Source organism: Xiphophorus hellerii, chromosome 9, assembly GCF_003331165.1.
Source record: "Xiphophorus hellerii strain 12219 chromosome 9, Xiphophorus_hellerii-4.1, whole genome shotgun sequence".
NCBI classification, from domain to species: domain Eukaryota; kingdom Metazoa; phylum Chordata; class Actinopteri; order Cyprinodontiformes; family Poeciliidae; genus Xiphophorus; species Xiphophorus hellerii.
The window spans coordinates 21,958,332-21,974,658 of NC_045680.1; the positions used below are offsets into that span (position 1 = coordinate 21,958,332).

Consider the following 16,327-nt stretch of genomic DNA (forward strand, 5'->3'; position numbering starts at 1 on the left):
GGGCTAAAGTTTCAGATTACTGTTGAAATATTGTTTTCTTTTTGCATTGTATCTCAACTCAATTTCCTCTCAAATGGTAACGTTTTGGCACTTCATTTATTCAGGAAATGCAAATGTGTTCTTAAAGTATCAACAAACGGACCTTATCCAAATGTTGTCCTGAGTTTGAACTAAGAAAAAAGTTCAAAAACACCTGAGTCACAGGAGGTTTGTTGATACAGCAAACGTGAATAAAAAGTATCGGTATCAATCAGTCCAGCCCGGTATTTACTTGGTATCGGACAGATACCAAAATACGAGGTATCACACACCTCTAATGTCCTCCACTTCACAGCTACACGCCTATTTGTCTTTGTCAATCATGCAAAATCCCAGCAAAACACAATCACATTTTTGTTTTTAGTGTGAAATACTATAAAAAAAAGGTCAAGGAGTGTAAATATTTACCCAAGACATTCTGTCTCTGAGAAATATTGTTAATCTTTGGGCCAGAAAAAAAAAAAAGAAATAATTCAAATATAGAAAGGACACAAACAAAGGCTTGCTGGAAGGCAGTGACACAATGTGTGCTGTTTTTTATTGAATCTACTGTGCAACAGTATATTGTCATTTAATGTCTTAAGATAACCTTTTTAAAAATAATGATTACTACAAGATGCTGCAATCAACCTGTCTGAGCACAAAGCTCAGAGAAGCAATAAACCAGCATTGCTGCACGCCAATCCATATCCACTTTACACCTTTTTTGTTTCCTTCCTCCATGTTTCTGCATGCATTAGGGGGACCGGACATCCATCCACACAAACAAAGAAATGCGCCGTGTTTTATCGTGCATTCACCCCTCTACACACACACACACACCCACACACACACACACATGTAAATGCAGACTTTGTGTTCAAGTGGTGGACAGGAGGGTGATGTACGCTCTGAACCATCAGGCTGTCAGAGCTTCAGGGTTGGCTGTGACTGGCAGTCCGTCTACAAACAAGAGGCACGACACACTTCAAAACAAAATAATCAGAGACGGGAGAGAGAGAGAGAGAGAGACGAGACACGGGTTGCCTGCTACCACAACACAGCTGAAGACGGAGAGACGAGTGAACGACGGGACGCGGCGATCAGAGCAGGAGGTCAGCGACGGAGGGCAGCAGCTCGGCCAACTCCGACTCCACGTTGGCCGTCTGAGTGACGGGGTTGCCGCGGAGATCGAGGCGCCTCAGCTTGGGGCAGGAGGCCAGAGGCTGAAGGTCTGCCAGCGTGGAGATCTCTGTGAGTTTTGGGTTAATGAAAAATAAAAAAAAACACTCACAGAAAAAAAAGAAAAAGGGAGCGCCGCTCGCCCTGTGCTGGTGAGTAATGGTGAGTGAGAAGAGATGCGACAACAATGGTGTAAAAGCAAGATCTGCATGTCAAATGCAACGCTGTGGTGTTGGATAAACTTTTCCCCTCTACAGCTGAGCTGTCACTGCAAAGAATAATAATAATTTAAAAAATTTTTTTTAAACGGCTTGGGTGTCATGACCTGCAAACCTCATTAATTCCTCTCTTGTGTGTAAAAAGAAGCGAAGCGCGGAGAGAGGATGGGCCTTGTGGCAGTAACGTGTCGCTAAGTGTCTCTCCTCTTCCTAATGTGAAGCAGTCTGCCCCCCTTTCACCACACCTCACACACACACACACACCCCGCAGCATTTAATTACTTGGAGTTTCACGTGACATAAATTATGCATGCGCCGAGCAGAGAAGAATAATCACGAGTGCGTTTTTATTTTATTTTAGGCAAACACCGTCAACACCGGCCGCTGCGAGCAGAACTCCTTCTCCGTCTGCGTCACCCCGCATCAGCAGCTCGCGCTCTCCGACCAGATTTTACTTTTTTTTTTTCTTTGTAGCGCTGAGGCCACTCAGAGCTGATTCACGCCCGCCTCTCGAGCCACCACAACCGCTCGGATGGGAGGAAGACGAGGCGCGCGCGCGCGGACAAATCCGATCCCCGCGGCTCGGCTGCAGACGAAGATGGGCGGCCGGATCGTGTCTCCGGCGAGCGCGGCGCCGAATGTTAATCCGCAGGTTTAAGGATACTGTTGTTCTTCAAGGAGACTTCCTCCAGTTTGGGAAGGTGATAAACTCCCTCCAGGTTCTCTATAGAGTTGTTATCGGCCTCCACAACCTGCGAGTTGAGACCAGGTGGTTTAATTGCAGTAAACGGGCAAGCCGACATTGCGTTTCCCCCTACCGTCCCCTCCCTCACCGGGGAAAAAAAACAAAACAAAACAGTGACACTGCAGGAGGAGGCAATTAAGAGTGGAATTGGCGGCGTTCTCACCTCCAAGCACTGCAACATCGCAAACTGAGGAGGCAGCCGCCGCAGCTGATTGGACGACAGATTGATGTGAGTCACTAATAACAGCTGGTCCAGGTGGCATAATGTGGTCAGGTTCTGGAAGACACACAAATTGCTTTTCAGCATCTCTTTTCGGCAGAAAGTGTTTGTTTTTTTTTTCTTGTTTTTTTTTTCCTTTATGTTGCTCATCAGGAATTCAGGACCGACCCTGTCAGAGATACTGAAGACTCGCACTTCGGCGTACTCCATTTTCAGGATGGTGTTCTCAATCATGAACTTGCTGCACAGGTCGCTGTAATATGCGGAGCGCATGGAGTCCACTTCCTGGAGGAGAGACGGGGGAGCGCGCTCAGTCAGTCATCTGAGCAAATACGCTTAGTGAGCATACGGTGTGCGTGTGCGTGTGTGGTACTCACTTTGAGTGTCTGAAAGTGAGCGAGGGTCTCCTTCTCATACCCAAGAGGGTCTAGTGCCCTCATCAGGAGGATAATGGTCAGCAAGCACCCTTCAGAGACAGGAAGGTTAGTTAGCTGGTTACTAGGATGGTCGCTAAGCCAGCAGCAGAAAACTTGAACAGCTCAGTCAGAGTTTGTTACTGAGAGGAACGCTGCAGTCTGTAGGACTTTAAGTGATGCACTGGAAATTTTCTTCTTTTTTTTTCAGGGTACAAAAGTTTGAAACGAAAAACACACCTACTTAAAAATATACACACTGGCTCAAATACTGTCTCTAAAATGTACATGAATCTCTTTTAGCATGTTGAAAAGACGACAAACAATTTGTTGTTTTGAACTGGTTGGTTTTCTGTGGGGATAAACTGAAAGATTTGTGCCCATATGTTAATAAAGTTATAAGCACTACTGTATATACTGTATATATATATATACATATATACAGTACAGACCAAAAGTTTGGACACACTTTCTCATTGAATTCAATGAGAAAGTGTGTCCAAACTTTTGGTCTGTATTGAGTACAGACCAAAAGTTTGGACACACAGTTGTGTCCAAACCTTTGGTCTGTACTGTATATATATATATATATATATATATATATATATATACATATATTTCACTACTTTTTGTACCTTTTGACACCTTGAAGAAAAGCATAACTGCTAACAGAAAATCTGCATCAAATTTAAAATCATGCAGCTAATTCGTTTAAAAAATAATTAACTTAAAGTTGCACGTTGCATCGCAGCTAAACCCAGGGAGAAAAAACTTTAAAAGCATCACCAAAAGCCCAAAATAAACTTGATTTTCAAGTTGGTTGCGGCTCTCTGCGGTATAAATTTGCCGTCTCCGCCTACATTTATTCAGAGGCTCCAGTTCTTGTAGCTGGTTGACGGACTGCAGCTCCGACTGCAACACCGAGGTCTTCTCCACCGAGAGTTCACTCCTACAGAGCAAGACACCGCCATCTGTTCTTCCATCTTGCAAAAAAAACGCGTCTGAAACTTGCTGCAAATATGCAAAAGCCGTACCTGAACAGCTCGAGGTCTGTAGCGGTGTCCCGACACCAGCTCTCGCTCCGGCCTTTGGAGGTAAAAAAACAACAAAAAAAAAAAAAAGCTTGACGGGAAATATACATAAACGTACAATGTGGAAAAAGTCCAGACTGTAGGTTATGCGTCACCTGTGTAGAGGGCGCAGTCCCGGTGGGTGTGTTTTTCAGTCCAGTGCACGGTCAGGTTGTGTTCGTTGGCGACGTCGCTTATCGTTCCTGGAGGGAGGTCGCAGATCTGAGCAGGGGCTAAGGTCACGTAAGGTCGAAGCATGAATTATTCAATTCACAAAGGGAACACAAAGAAAAAAAAAAAGATTTGATTTGGATGAAAATGTGTCATTTCTGAACTGTCTGCAATCAAATTATGGCGCGTTTCCAGAGGTGAACAGGAGAGGAGCAGGGCCCGGTGAAAGAAAAAAACTGCAACTGGCTGTAGCTAGTGGTACTCTTGACTTGCTAAAAGCCTCAAAGTAATCCATTTGTTGTGGCAGTAGTATGATGTTTGTGATGACTGGAAAACTGTGGGGAAAATAATTGGATTTTGAGCATTAAAGACACTAAACAACCCAATAAAGAAGGCTGGTTCTGTTCTGGGATCGACTGTGGATCCTCTGGAGATGATGCTGCAAAGAGGGATTTCACAAAAAAAATAAAATAAATAAATCAAGAAAACTATGGACAACTCTTTATGAGACTGGAGCTGGAATTACAACAATAAATTAGCTTTTTATGTTTTTTGTTTTAAAAAAAATAACATTTTTGCACTAGGATGATGGGATTTTTCAGCTGAATCGAAACTATGATGTTTTGCAAAACTGCCACAGAAACGCTTTTTTCCATTTGCGATCAACAACAGGACGTTACTACTGGTACTGGTGAAAAAGACGAAGACGACGACAGGAAGTGGTAGGAGGATGATGGCTCTTGCATGTTTTCCAACGGTTTACTGCGTCGACAAACTTCTTCACAAGTTATTTTAATTGCACTTTCTTATTTAATGGAAACACCGCAATTACAAAATTGAGGGGGTTTTTTGACGAATATCGGCAAAGTTTCACACACATTTGTAATGGTAACCCAGAGGCTTCTTCCAACTCGCTGTAACACACACTGCTGCAGGAGACCCGTCCTGCCCACGGCCACCAGCCTCTACAGAAAGGAGAACAGAAACTTGAAGAACCTTGAATTAATATGAGCTACATTTAAAATTCCCTTTGGGAACAATAACACATTTTTTAATTTAATTGAATTCTAAGAAGCTGTTAGGTTAATTGGTCTATCTAAATTCTCCCTAGGGGTGTGTGTGTGTGTGCATGGTTGTTTGTCCTGTATGTCTTTGTGTTGCCCTGCGACAGACTGGCGACCTGTCCAGGGTGTACCCCGCCTCCCGCCTGGAACGTAGCTGGAGATAGGCACCAGCAACCCTCCCGACCCCATTAGGGACAAGGGTGAACAGAAAATGGATGGATGGATGGATGGATCTAAGAAGCCGTCTCCATCCGATTCCCTGGTGCAACATTTAGTGGCGCCTCCCGCTGTCAAAACCTCGTACAACCACGTTTTGCCAATGGAACAATGCTTAGTTTTCCGTAACATTTCACATTGTTCGGGTCATAGAGAGAGAGAAGGCTCTGCTTTCTCCTCTTCACCTCATTCCACCTTTTTTCTACAGGAGTTAGGAGCTTCTAGATTTCTGTGATAATTTAGATCAATAATCTGCTACTTTTTCAGTTTTCTGGCGAATCCTACCATTGTTTATTTTAAGGATCCTGTTAGTTCAGATCGTTCATGAAGCCATGAACTCCAACATGGCTTTTGGAAAACAAAAAGGCCCGCAGCATCACAGATCTTTTCACGTATTCCTCTTCAGTTTTATGCCCCCGTAGCGTGTTGCTGTAGTGAAAGCTCCATCTTTCTTCTTTTATGAGCAAAACACACAAAGTCCAGTTGTGAAGATCAGAGGAGCTGGACAGAAACGTCCTTTTTTTTTTTTTTTTGTGTTGCATCACCCTTAAACCATCGATTGGCAATCCTGGCGTCTTCAAGGTTGTCATGGAGACGTGGCAACCCCACAAAGATATCGATCTTCGCTGCTGGTCTCCAACAGTGAGCTTTAGCGATTTTATTTTTATTTTTTATTGCCTCCTTCACCGTTCTCCTCTCCGCGTGTGGCGGCGAGATGAATCTGAGTCTTCACCCAGACTTTTGGCCACAAGCCTGAAGAAAATGGGCTCAAGAGTTACAGCGAATTTACACCCCAATAAAACAAAAGGTTAGATTACGAATTAGGAGTTCCTGAAAACATTTAAAAGAAAGAAAGAAAAAAAAAACACACCTTAGTTATACATTTGCTTTAAAAAGATTGTTATGAATAATTGTTCTACAGGAGATTTTGTTATAAACTTTGTTCCCGCTGTGACCCCCCATAACTATTCAAAATTAAGGTTTGGATTTTTCTACTTCCCCCCCCAGTGTGAAAAAGCAACAAAATATAAATTTGTTGAAAATGTTATTTCGGATGTTTTCCCCCATCGATGCCAATGAAATACGCGGCTCAGGGGGATTCTTTTGAGTCTCTTTCGGTTATTTTTACACACAAATAATGGCCTGGTTACCATATTCAATAAGACATTAAATCCAATTCGCGCATTAGTATTCATTCTCACGCAGCTCCTTAAGGTGCTTCTAAAACCCCCTTCAAGCTACGCAAACTTCACAGGCGTACGAGTTCCAGCGACGATCGATGAGATGAGACGGGACGTGCCGACCTGTGATCAACCGAATTCGGCTTCAGGATTTGGAATCTGCTGAAGCGGACGGAGATGGAGCGCTGCGACGCAACAGAAATGATCCCTGCGATGAATGAGTGGGAATGGGAGAACCTCGCAGTCTTATTGTAGCCTGAGGAAAATTGTAAAAAAAAAAAAAATCACTATTGACAGAATTGAAAAAGGGATCCAGAGAGGCCGGGCTGCATATTTAACCTCGGAGCCGGCACAGTTTCCCATGAATAAATTGAGAAATTTTTTTTTTAAATGTCCAGTGAGGTTTGTTCTCAGCTCTTTTTTTTTTTAAGATTTAAAAGTCTCATTTCGACGGCAGGTGCAGGTCGGCCAAAGAACAAAAGTATTTTTGATTTTGTTTTTTTAACTTCCTGATTTGAATAAGTCACCATAAAACCATTTTCTGCTTTGTTCCAGTAAAGAATTGTAAATGGATAAAACAAGCAGTGAGTGTTTGTAGTTTAGGGTTAAGACAGCCAACAAATGTTAAACTTTTCCCTTCTTCTTGACAGACGTGCAGCAACTGAATATTGTGCCATAGATGAAGAGGAATGTGAAAAGTGCTTGTTTATTATTTTTATTTTACCTTAAAGCAGCGTCTAAAGTGAAGTGTTTGTAAGTGAAAGGATACCCAGACTGGACTGTGTTTGAAGTGTGGGTGGACGCTCCGCCACTCCGCTCTCTGAGGCTGACCGTCGAGGACCAGCAGCAGGCCGCCGGACTGCGCCTGCGTGGGGAGGAGAAGGCCAATAAACACGGGGGGCAAAATGAAGGCGTAGTAAACATACAGCTGAAACCTGAGGCTCACATTCACCAGATTTAAAAAAAGAAAAATAATCCTCACTGTCTGAAGTGAAATCAAACCAACTGTCAGCTAGAATTACATAATCATTTCTTTCTTGTCTCAGAAGTTCACACACGGAACGTTTACCGTCTCTTTAAATAATGAGACGAAGCCTGAATGATGGTGATGATGTCACAGCTTTGGAGACTAATGACAGGTCATCGGTCACGTTCAAGTTCATTTTAGCATGTCTGTGACGGTGTGTGTTACGGCCACAACCTGGAACACACCGCTGTATTGTTTGACACGACGGGAAGGCCAAAAGAAATCAGCCAATCAGGAAGAGAGATAGAGAGAGAGAGACACAAGTCCGGTTGATCCTCGGGAACAATTTACCGAAGCTTGAAGATGCCACGTTCATCTGTTCAAACAATTATATGCAAGTACAGACATGATGGGAATGTCCGACCATCAAACCGCTCAGGAAGGAAACGGGCTCTGTGTCCCAGAGATGAACGTGTTTGGATCGAAAATGTGTAAATCAGACCCGGAATAAAAGATAAAAACTTTGCAAAGATGTAAGGCAGTGTCATTATTCACTGTGAAACATTTCCGGTACAGACATGAGCTGAAAGGCCACTTGGCAAGGAAGAAGCCTTTACTTCTAAAGAAACATTAAAAAGCCAGTCTGCAGTTTTCAAATGCAAAGATCTTCATTTTTGTGGACGAGTCACGTGGCCTGATGAAACTAAAGTGGAACCGTTTCTCCATAATGATCATTGTTACGTTTGGAGAAAAAAACAGCCTCCCAACTGTCACACATGGTGGTGGCAGCATCATGTTGTGGGGCGGTTTTGCTTCAGGAGAAACTGGCACACTTTAAACAATAGATGGCATCATGAGGAAACAACATACTGGAATTAATGAAGCAACATCTAAAGAAATGAGCCAGGAAGTAAAAGCTCGAGCTCAAACAGGTTTTTAAATGAACAATCACCCTAAGAATGCAGCCAAAGTTTTTATAAAGTGGACAAAGAACAACACAAAGTGTGATCATCACAAAGTTCTCTTGTGAGCAAAGCGAGCTACGAACATCACTCTGTTCTACCGGTTCTATCAGGAGGAACCGATTCCAAAAGGTTTGACCCAGTTCAAAGGCAACCCTACCAAACACTGAGGAAAAGTGTTTAGACTTCTGATTTTGAAGACATTAATAAATAAATCTCTGGCATAACTGAAGTAATTTCTCCTTATTGAGGCAATTAGCAGCACAGACATCATTTTGGTCATTCTAACCCACCTAAAAACTAGAGATATTTGGTCTTATTTCACTTCAGACTGTATTTATCGTTATCAGACAGGCACCTAAAACGTAGCTGCTACTCATCAAATCTCACAGCAGGCTCTCAAAAACCTCAAGACAGCCGCTTCCAAACAAACGTGAGGTATTTTTTTAACGAGGACATATCATCCCCAGATTCTGAAAAAAATAAAATAAAATCTAAATCTTCAAACTAAGGATTGTGACGAAGTAAGCAAGACTTGTTTGAGAGCAGAGACGTGCAGAACAGATGCAGAAAACGACTGGAAAAAAAACCACAGAAACTGTGAAGGAGAAATCTACCGACATTGACAGGCCTGGAGAAGGCGACGGCGACTCTCTCCTGCTCCCGACTGACGTACGCACAGCTTATCACCTCCTCACGCTCCGCTGGGGGGAAGACAAAAGAAATGATAATAAATAAACACATGAGTCAAACTCGCTAAATGGCAACGAGCGTTGCTTGCGTGCCCAGACGAACCGGAATGTACACTGGCATGCAAGTCGGAGTCAAAAGTCCATCCACTCCTGATCAAAATCTGAAGATCACAAAAACAGTTCCGAGTATTCCTAAATCCGGCCGCCATATTAAAGGGGCAGCATTATGTGTTTTTCCATTTTGTAGCACAATCAAGTAACTATGTTAACTTCAGTTGTTATAAAAGTACTATACATATATCAAATATGACTTAAAAATAAATTGGACTTTGAAATTGGGCCTCTGTCTCTTTAAGAAACTCCTGCTCTGTCTGAAACTCCGCCTTCAGGAAGTCATCACAACACGGCTCCTATATTAACCTTTTAGCAACTCAAATAAGCCGTTAATTAGTTGGTAAAACTCATCAGACAACAAAAAATTGAAATCAACAAATGACTGAAGAAAACATTAGTCTGCTTTTTAGTGCAAACCTCTCAGTGGGAAGGAGACGTGGCCTTTGGAGGAACTTTTATTTTTTTATTTATTTCAAAATTCTACTTGCAACCTGGTTATGGTCCACCGTCACAAAACGTGAAGACTCGTCATGTCTTAAAATTTTCACCAGGACTGAATTCTGCCCTGAGCCAAACGAGACAAGCAAAGTTTCAAAAGCTGCGCGGTTAAATATTTAGCCGTTTTTCAGCCTTTGATCATTTTAAAAGGCAGAAATAAAACAAGAAGAACAGGGCTGGTTCAAAATCGGCAGGACAAAAAAACGTTTTCTAAGAAATGCATCGATTTTTAGGTCAAGACAATAAAAAACTGTCTTCTACATAGTTATGTGTACTTATATTTTTGTGTATATGACTTAGAAGTTTTCTTCTACTATTGAAGGACCAACAATAATGTTTTGAAAAACAGAAGAAAACTGTAAAAAGGAAACAGCTTCCAAAGGACTTTATGCACGTATAAAACTATTTTACTGTTATTGATGAAACAATTTTTCAACCATGCATTCTTTTCGTTCCACGTCATAATTATGCTCTAAATTTCTCTTGGTTTAGAGCGTGAAATCCTGACAAAATAAACTGAAATGTGTATTTTGCACATGCAGAAAACACAGAAAGAACCTCTTTTTTATTTTGTAAAGAAAGTCTCTAAACTTTAAAAAAAAAAAAAAGTTTCATATTTGTTACATCAGTTAAATCTTCGCCTCACCAGCAGCACTAACAGTGAGGAACACCAACACCTTTATTTAAAAAAAAAAAATAAAAAATTTAAAGGTACAGACTCATACCTCTGCCTAGCAGCCAGCGGTAATAGAACCAAGCACTCTGGTCGTTTGGGTCGGTGAAGAAAGCGTTCTGAACCAGCTCATACTCTGAAACGTAAAGAGCCGTTTCAGTCAGGACGAGGCTGCCCCCTGTCTGCCGCCACGCTGCATCGCCGGCTGCGGTCTTACCTTTGAGCAGCTGCTCTTCACACACTCGGTGGAAGTGGGCCTGAGGGGAGGGCGGCGAGCAGGAGTGAGGAGGGTCACCGCCGCAGCGCGAGGGCGGCGGCTCCGGGGAGCCCGGGTGGAGCAGCGGCAGCAGGGTGCTGCGGTAGTGCCAGCTGGAGTAGTTGGAGAAGTTGGAGCCTATGAGGCGGTCGGTGAACTCCAGCTCCTGCTTCACCGGCACGCCGGACATTTTCACCACCATCCGGCGGTAATCCCAGCAGTGGACTGGGAGAGATGGGAGAAAATGAAGTCAGGGAAACAGGAACGGTGCAGCGCCGATGTACAGTAATGTAGATGAGAGCTACGTTTAGGTTTGCAACTAATGATTATTTTAGTTATCGATTACGATTAATTGGATAAAAAAATTCGCAGATTTTTCACTGAAGATTTTTTTTTACGCAGCATTTGAAATATATACAAAGATGCAAACAAACAAATAACTCAATTTATTTTCACAATAAGAAAATAAACATTTTATTGAATAAAGTGCAACAACACAGCTTTCCTTTAGGGTACGCTTGATCATTTACAGCAAATGATGCATCTGCAGCTACAAAGACACTTCTATCATCAACATGTGAAAAGCTCAGGCCTTTCTGCTATGTAGAGATGATCTGGTGATTATTTTTGGATTATCAGATCAATAAACTTATTTTAAAAGGTGTTTAACAGGAAAAAAATATGTTGTTTTTTTACTTGAATGTAACATGTATATATATTTTTGGCTTAACTGCTGCTATGAGGGTGAGGTTCTTTCAGAAAATGTCTTCTTTTTTTTGTTTGCATAGTCCAGTTAACAATTAGTCGGCGATTATTTCAATAATCGGTTTATAATGATTAATCTGAGTTTTAATCGTTTAAAATCGACTAATCATTTTAATCCAATTAATTGTTTAGTCTGATTAATCGCTTTAATCTGAATAATTGTTTTAATCCGATTAATCGTTTTAATCCGATTAATCGTTTTAATCCGATTAATCGCTTCAGCCCTAAATACTGCCCTAATTTTACAATTTTCCATTTGAAAAAGAAAAAAAAAATTCTATGTGAAAATCAGAAAAACATTCAACTTCCACTCGTGACTCACAGTTGCGGTCGTCGAGGCTTAAGCAGCGATCACACAGGCTCAGCTCTCTGGCCCAGTCGGGTCGAGGCAGACGGGCCGAGACCCACCCTCTGTGGTGCCAGCTGCCGTAGGACTTTGGATTCACTTTCAGGCAAGATTCCAGAAACGACAACTCGGCCTCGTAAATCTTCTGCGCTTCATCCTCGTCTCTGAGGCGGACACAGAGAAACAGAGTCATCATTCTAGCTCCAGCGTCTCTCCTGCTGGCTTGTTTACCCCCTTCAGACACAACAACAACAGGAAGAAAAAAAAAAAAAGAAACAAAATTGCTAACTTGACGGTTTCCAGGTGCGTCAGGATCTCTCGTCGGTAGTTCCAGAGGGTTGCAAAGTCGGGGTTTGCAGAGAGGAGCTGCTGAGTCAGCTGCAGGGCTTCATCGTCCAAAACGCCATCCTTCCTCTGACACAGTGGAGACGGGGAAGGAGGAGAAACAGGAGTACAAACATGGATTTATTACATTGTAAATAAATTTATACCAAAACGAAAATAAAATAAAAATTCCAAACAAAAACACACACAGCACCAGGATTCTGCTGCTTATTTCGACACTGCACTTACATAGTTCATCCAAAGCGACTGCTTTCTACAGAACTACAAACTTCCCAGATGGCACACAATGGTAATTCAACGTTGAATTTATGGTAAAGGTTGATGACTGATGGTGGATAAACCTTCAAACAATCGTCCAATTCTAGCCAATTAACTAATGTTGAAAATATGTCTCTGAATCAATGTTGTTTTCTGGTCGAACTCTATTGATGTATATTGATGTAATGTATAATCCAGTGTTTATCCCAACACTGGTCCTCCAAGCACACTGCCCTGCAAGTTTTAGATAATTTCCTAATTCAGCACACATGATTTTAATTGATGGCCGATTGACAGGGTTTTGAAGAATGGAAAACATGCAGGTTAGCTTAGTAGGCTAGTTTTACTGACTGTGCATAATATTTTGACACAAAAACATCTACAAGTCACTACAAGGAGCGGAATGGTCCATCCGCCTCCCCCTTTTTACACTAGTGGTTTCTCCCAACCAAACAGTTTGGTTGGGAGAAACCAAACAGCAATTCTACTCTGAGCACTTTTATGGTAAGTTTGGCAATATTACTCTGATCTTAAATTATCTTAAATGTTTATTGAAAAATAACTGCATTGTTTTGTGCCTATAGTGATCTTTGTTATTTTAGGGCAAACTAGATCTTTTTAATAATTGAGGCCATGTCTCCTTTTGTATTTTTTTTTTATCCTGCCCACCACTCTAGGCCTAAGTATGACATCCTGCGAGATTTTGTGGGATTTGAGTTTTTAAAAATCGGGCGGGGCCTATTGTTTGGTCCGGGAGAGCATGTGGCGCACACGGAAGTGTAAGGCTGACTGCTGCCGGTGGGCTTTGAATAATTATTAATAATCACTTGTTTTTCATTTTTTTATTATGATGTGCTTACTGATATGCTTAGATGTGCCTCTATTCCAGAGAGGCACACGATCTCTTCTGCAGCCATCAAGGACTGCAGAAGGCCGTTAATCATCCACAGATTCAATCCAGGCGTTGAAAAATGTGGGAACGATTTACAAGAAGGATATTTGTGTCTTGTGGCACTAGATCCTGTACAGTTACCTAAAAGAGAAGTAATGTTGGAATATTGCGATAAAAACCCATATTGCTCACTGCTAGTTTAGTTTGTTCACTAATGTTCTCTGACAAACATTTGTGGCCTTCACATAAAAGCTTTAGCTGCACAGAAATGAATACAACCTCTGGTTGATTAAAACCTAGAAGACTTCAGAGAGCAACTGGTTGCTCTCACTTTTATTCTACCAGATTAATACAAAGGCCACACTTTTCAGATTTTTGACTATGAAAAAAAAAATCAGACTGTGCATCCCCCCTGTCACTCACAAAAGGTGCACTGCAGAAAAATTTCAAGAACCTTAAATACGTTTGCAAACCAGGGTAAGATCCCACATCCAATAAGTTCTGTTTTAGCCAAACGTTGCCTCAACGCAGATGGTTAAAGTGAGAAAACCTCCATCTCTCTCCAGTTAGTACAGCACCAATTTTTTCAAATTAAGTTATTACGGAGTTATGAAGTTGCAAAAACGCATAATTTAAAAAAAAAAAAAAGAGTTTTAAAACAGTGTTGCTGACATCACCTTGGAAAAGCAGGCGTCCCGAGCAGCCACGTAGACCTTCAGCTTCTTCTCCCGCTCTTTCTTTTTCTCCTCCTCCTGCTGGGCTGTGGTTTTGACCTTCACACGGCCGTGCTGAAGCAGGACGAGATGCAGTCGATGAAATTTACCGTACAAGACCGGGCTGCTTTCGTAGCTAGAACCTGTTCAGAAGCACCTCAAAGTACACCTGTGCTCAGCTCATTAAATGCTTAGATTCCTGCAATAACAAAAAATAAACCACCAAAGTGGGTAAATCATCCCTGAACTCTTCATATAGAGTTCAGCGATGTCATTGAAAGTCATTACTTTCAATGACTTTTCTCAGAGATTTAAGCGCAAAAGTGACCCTATTAATTTATAACATCCGTACGGTTGAACTATATCTACATCTGGATGTGAGCAGATCATCTAGAACGAGAACCGGCTGATGGCGTTGCTTAACTCCAGCTATTCTGGTTCTCTATAATCACATAAGGTTTATCTGTTAAAGTGCTTTAGGACGGAATTTGTTGCAAATTCTGCTTTATGAATAAATTGACCTGAATCTAAGAATATCCTGTTTTTCCAGGATGTTTAGGTTTGAGGACCAACCATTCCACATTGTTGATAGTAAAATTGTATTGGGTAGCTGAATTTATTTCACTTTATTTGCAATAATTCAGACTGGGCCTGTCACGACAACAAATCTTGCTGGACGATAAATTGTCCCAGAACCTACTGCGATAATATTGTTGTTTTGAGACCATTTTCAAGTAATATAATAGTAATAATGGCATAATAATGAAAGAACACATTCTCAAGGATCAATAATCTTTAAGTTATAATAACATTTAAACACTGGACCTGAAAGACATTTTAAATGTCCAAAAAAAAGAAAGAAAAAACAACAGAAACAACAAATAAAATTAATTATGAAGTCTCTGTAAACAAAATTATCTTTCAAAAACAGGGATAGTTGAGACCAAAGCGCCAAAGTGATGACTTTAATCATTCAGTTTTTGGTAAAAGGAGAAAGAAAAGAGACAAACGATAAATCAAGAAGATGAAAAATATTCAGTTTCTTTTAATTTATCGTGTGATTAATTTATTTATTGTTTATTGTGAGAGGCTCAATTCAACCACTTGTTATTCACATTTTCATAACATGACATTCAAATCTGTTTCAATGCGACTTATTCGCAGGATTACAACGCATTTACCAACTTCTCAGTTACATGACAGCAGAAATAGATGGATGGCATTTAGCCAAGAGGACAGAATGATAACAGACTCAAAATATCTAGTCAGACCTTCTGATACAGTAAAAAACTAAAGATCTCAAATTAGTTCATGCACTCAAATGTGTGCATTTATAGAGTTTGAAATAAACAAAGAGCGAAAACGTTTCCTACCATTGCTGCTGCTGCTGCTGATACGTAGGAAGAAACTCGTCCAGAAATCTGTTTACATATGAAGAGAGAAACAGGATAAGGCCTGAGCAATGAGCAAAAGAAGAAGAACAGAGAGTATGACGAGCTAACAAGGAAGTAACGAGCAGGCATACTAGAAAGTTTCAGAATGATTGGTTAGACCTGTAAACGTCCTGTCTATGTGCAGAGCAGACTGGACCTGTGTTGTAAATGAGCCCAGATGTCAGTGAACGCCACGGGGCAGGGCTCCTTCACTGTTCAATGAAAACAGCACGTTTTGGCGGAACGAAGCGGAGGAGAATATAGTTCCAACACCGCACCACGAACAGCGCGGTATTAATCCGACGAAACACTCACCTGCTTGCTTTGTAAGCGAATGAGATGTTGAATCACCGTGCGATTTGATTTGTCATGTCAGGGTTTCTGAACGACTACAATTTCCCGTCTTCCGGCTCATGAAAATTACGTCACTCGAGACGCTTTGTCGCCCTCTGGTGGAGAAGAGCAAATGGCAAGATTTTCATATGTGGTTTTGTGTATTATATTTATATTGTATTAAGTATAAATTATTATATTATATATAATTATGTATTATATTTGTATTAAGATTAAATTAAGGCTAGCCACAATTTCACAGTTTTTAATTTTGACCAGGAGAGGAGAGTTTGGACCTGAATTTGACGTCATAACAAGGTAGCAAAAGAGCTTATCAGTAATATTAGCAACCTCCACTGCATTGTTTGTGCAAGTAGCAATATGGATACTGAAGTCAAGGTTGGTGGACAATTTCCAACTTTCCATTTCAGAATAAATTAACTTGAAGATGGGATTTGAGCGTCTTTACAAATCAATTTCAGAATTTCCGCAACAAGAAATCTGAACTTGTACAGCCAGCTGCTTGAATGAAAAACTCACTAGCAAGTAAAATCAAATTAAGTGAAACTGCGAAATATTGTA

At 41.2% G+C, this 16,327-nt stretch overlaps 1 protein-coding gene across 5 annotated transcripts; it reads right to left on the bottom strand.

Moving 5' to 3' along the window:
- Positions 1-541: 541 nt before the first annotated feature.
- Positions 542-15,861, bottom strand: rabggta (Rab geranylgeranyltransferase subunit alpha). 5 transcript variants are annotated; one of them, XM_032571610.1, is made up of 18 exons: positions 15,728-15,861; positions 15,353-15,400; positions 13,944-14,054; positions 12,061-12,185; positions 11,748-11,935; positions 10,622-10,885; positions 10,457-10,540; positions 9,049-9,131; positions 7,268-7,363; positions 3,983-4,088; positions 3,831-3,882; positions 3,657-3,745; positions 2,761-2,849; positions 2,552-2,668; positions 2,327-2,440; positions 2,083-2,170; positions 1,073-1,270; positions 542-981 (listed from the first exon to the last, which is right to left on the bottom strand). In XM_032571610.1, the coding sequence occupies exons 2-17, from the start codon at positions 15,353-15,355 to the stop codon at positions 1,122-1,124; spliced, it is 1,758 nt and encodes a 585-aa protein (XP_032427501.1). In that variant the 5' UTR covers positions 15,356-15,400; positions 15,728-15,861; the 3' UTR covers positions 542-981; positions 1,073-1,121. The 5 variants fall into 5 exon arrangements, with proteins under 5 accessions (XP_032427501.1, XP_032427500.1, XP_032427498.1 ...); XM_032571609.1 differs by adding an exon at positions 15,570-15,624 and having other exon boundaries at positions 542-1,270; positions 15,728-15,841; XM_032571607.1 differs by adding an exon at positions 15,533-15,624 and having other exon boundaries at positions 542-1,270; positions 15,728-15,841.
- Positions 15,862-16,327: the final 466 nt, after the last annotated feature.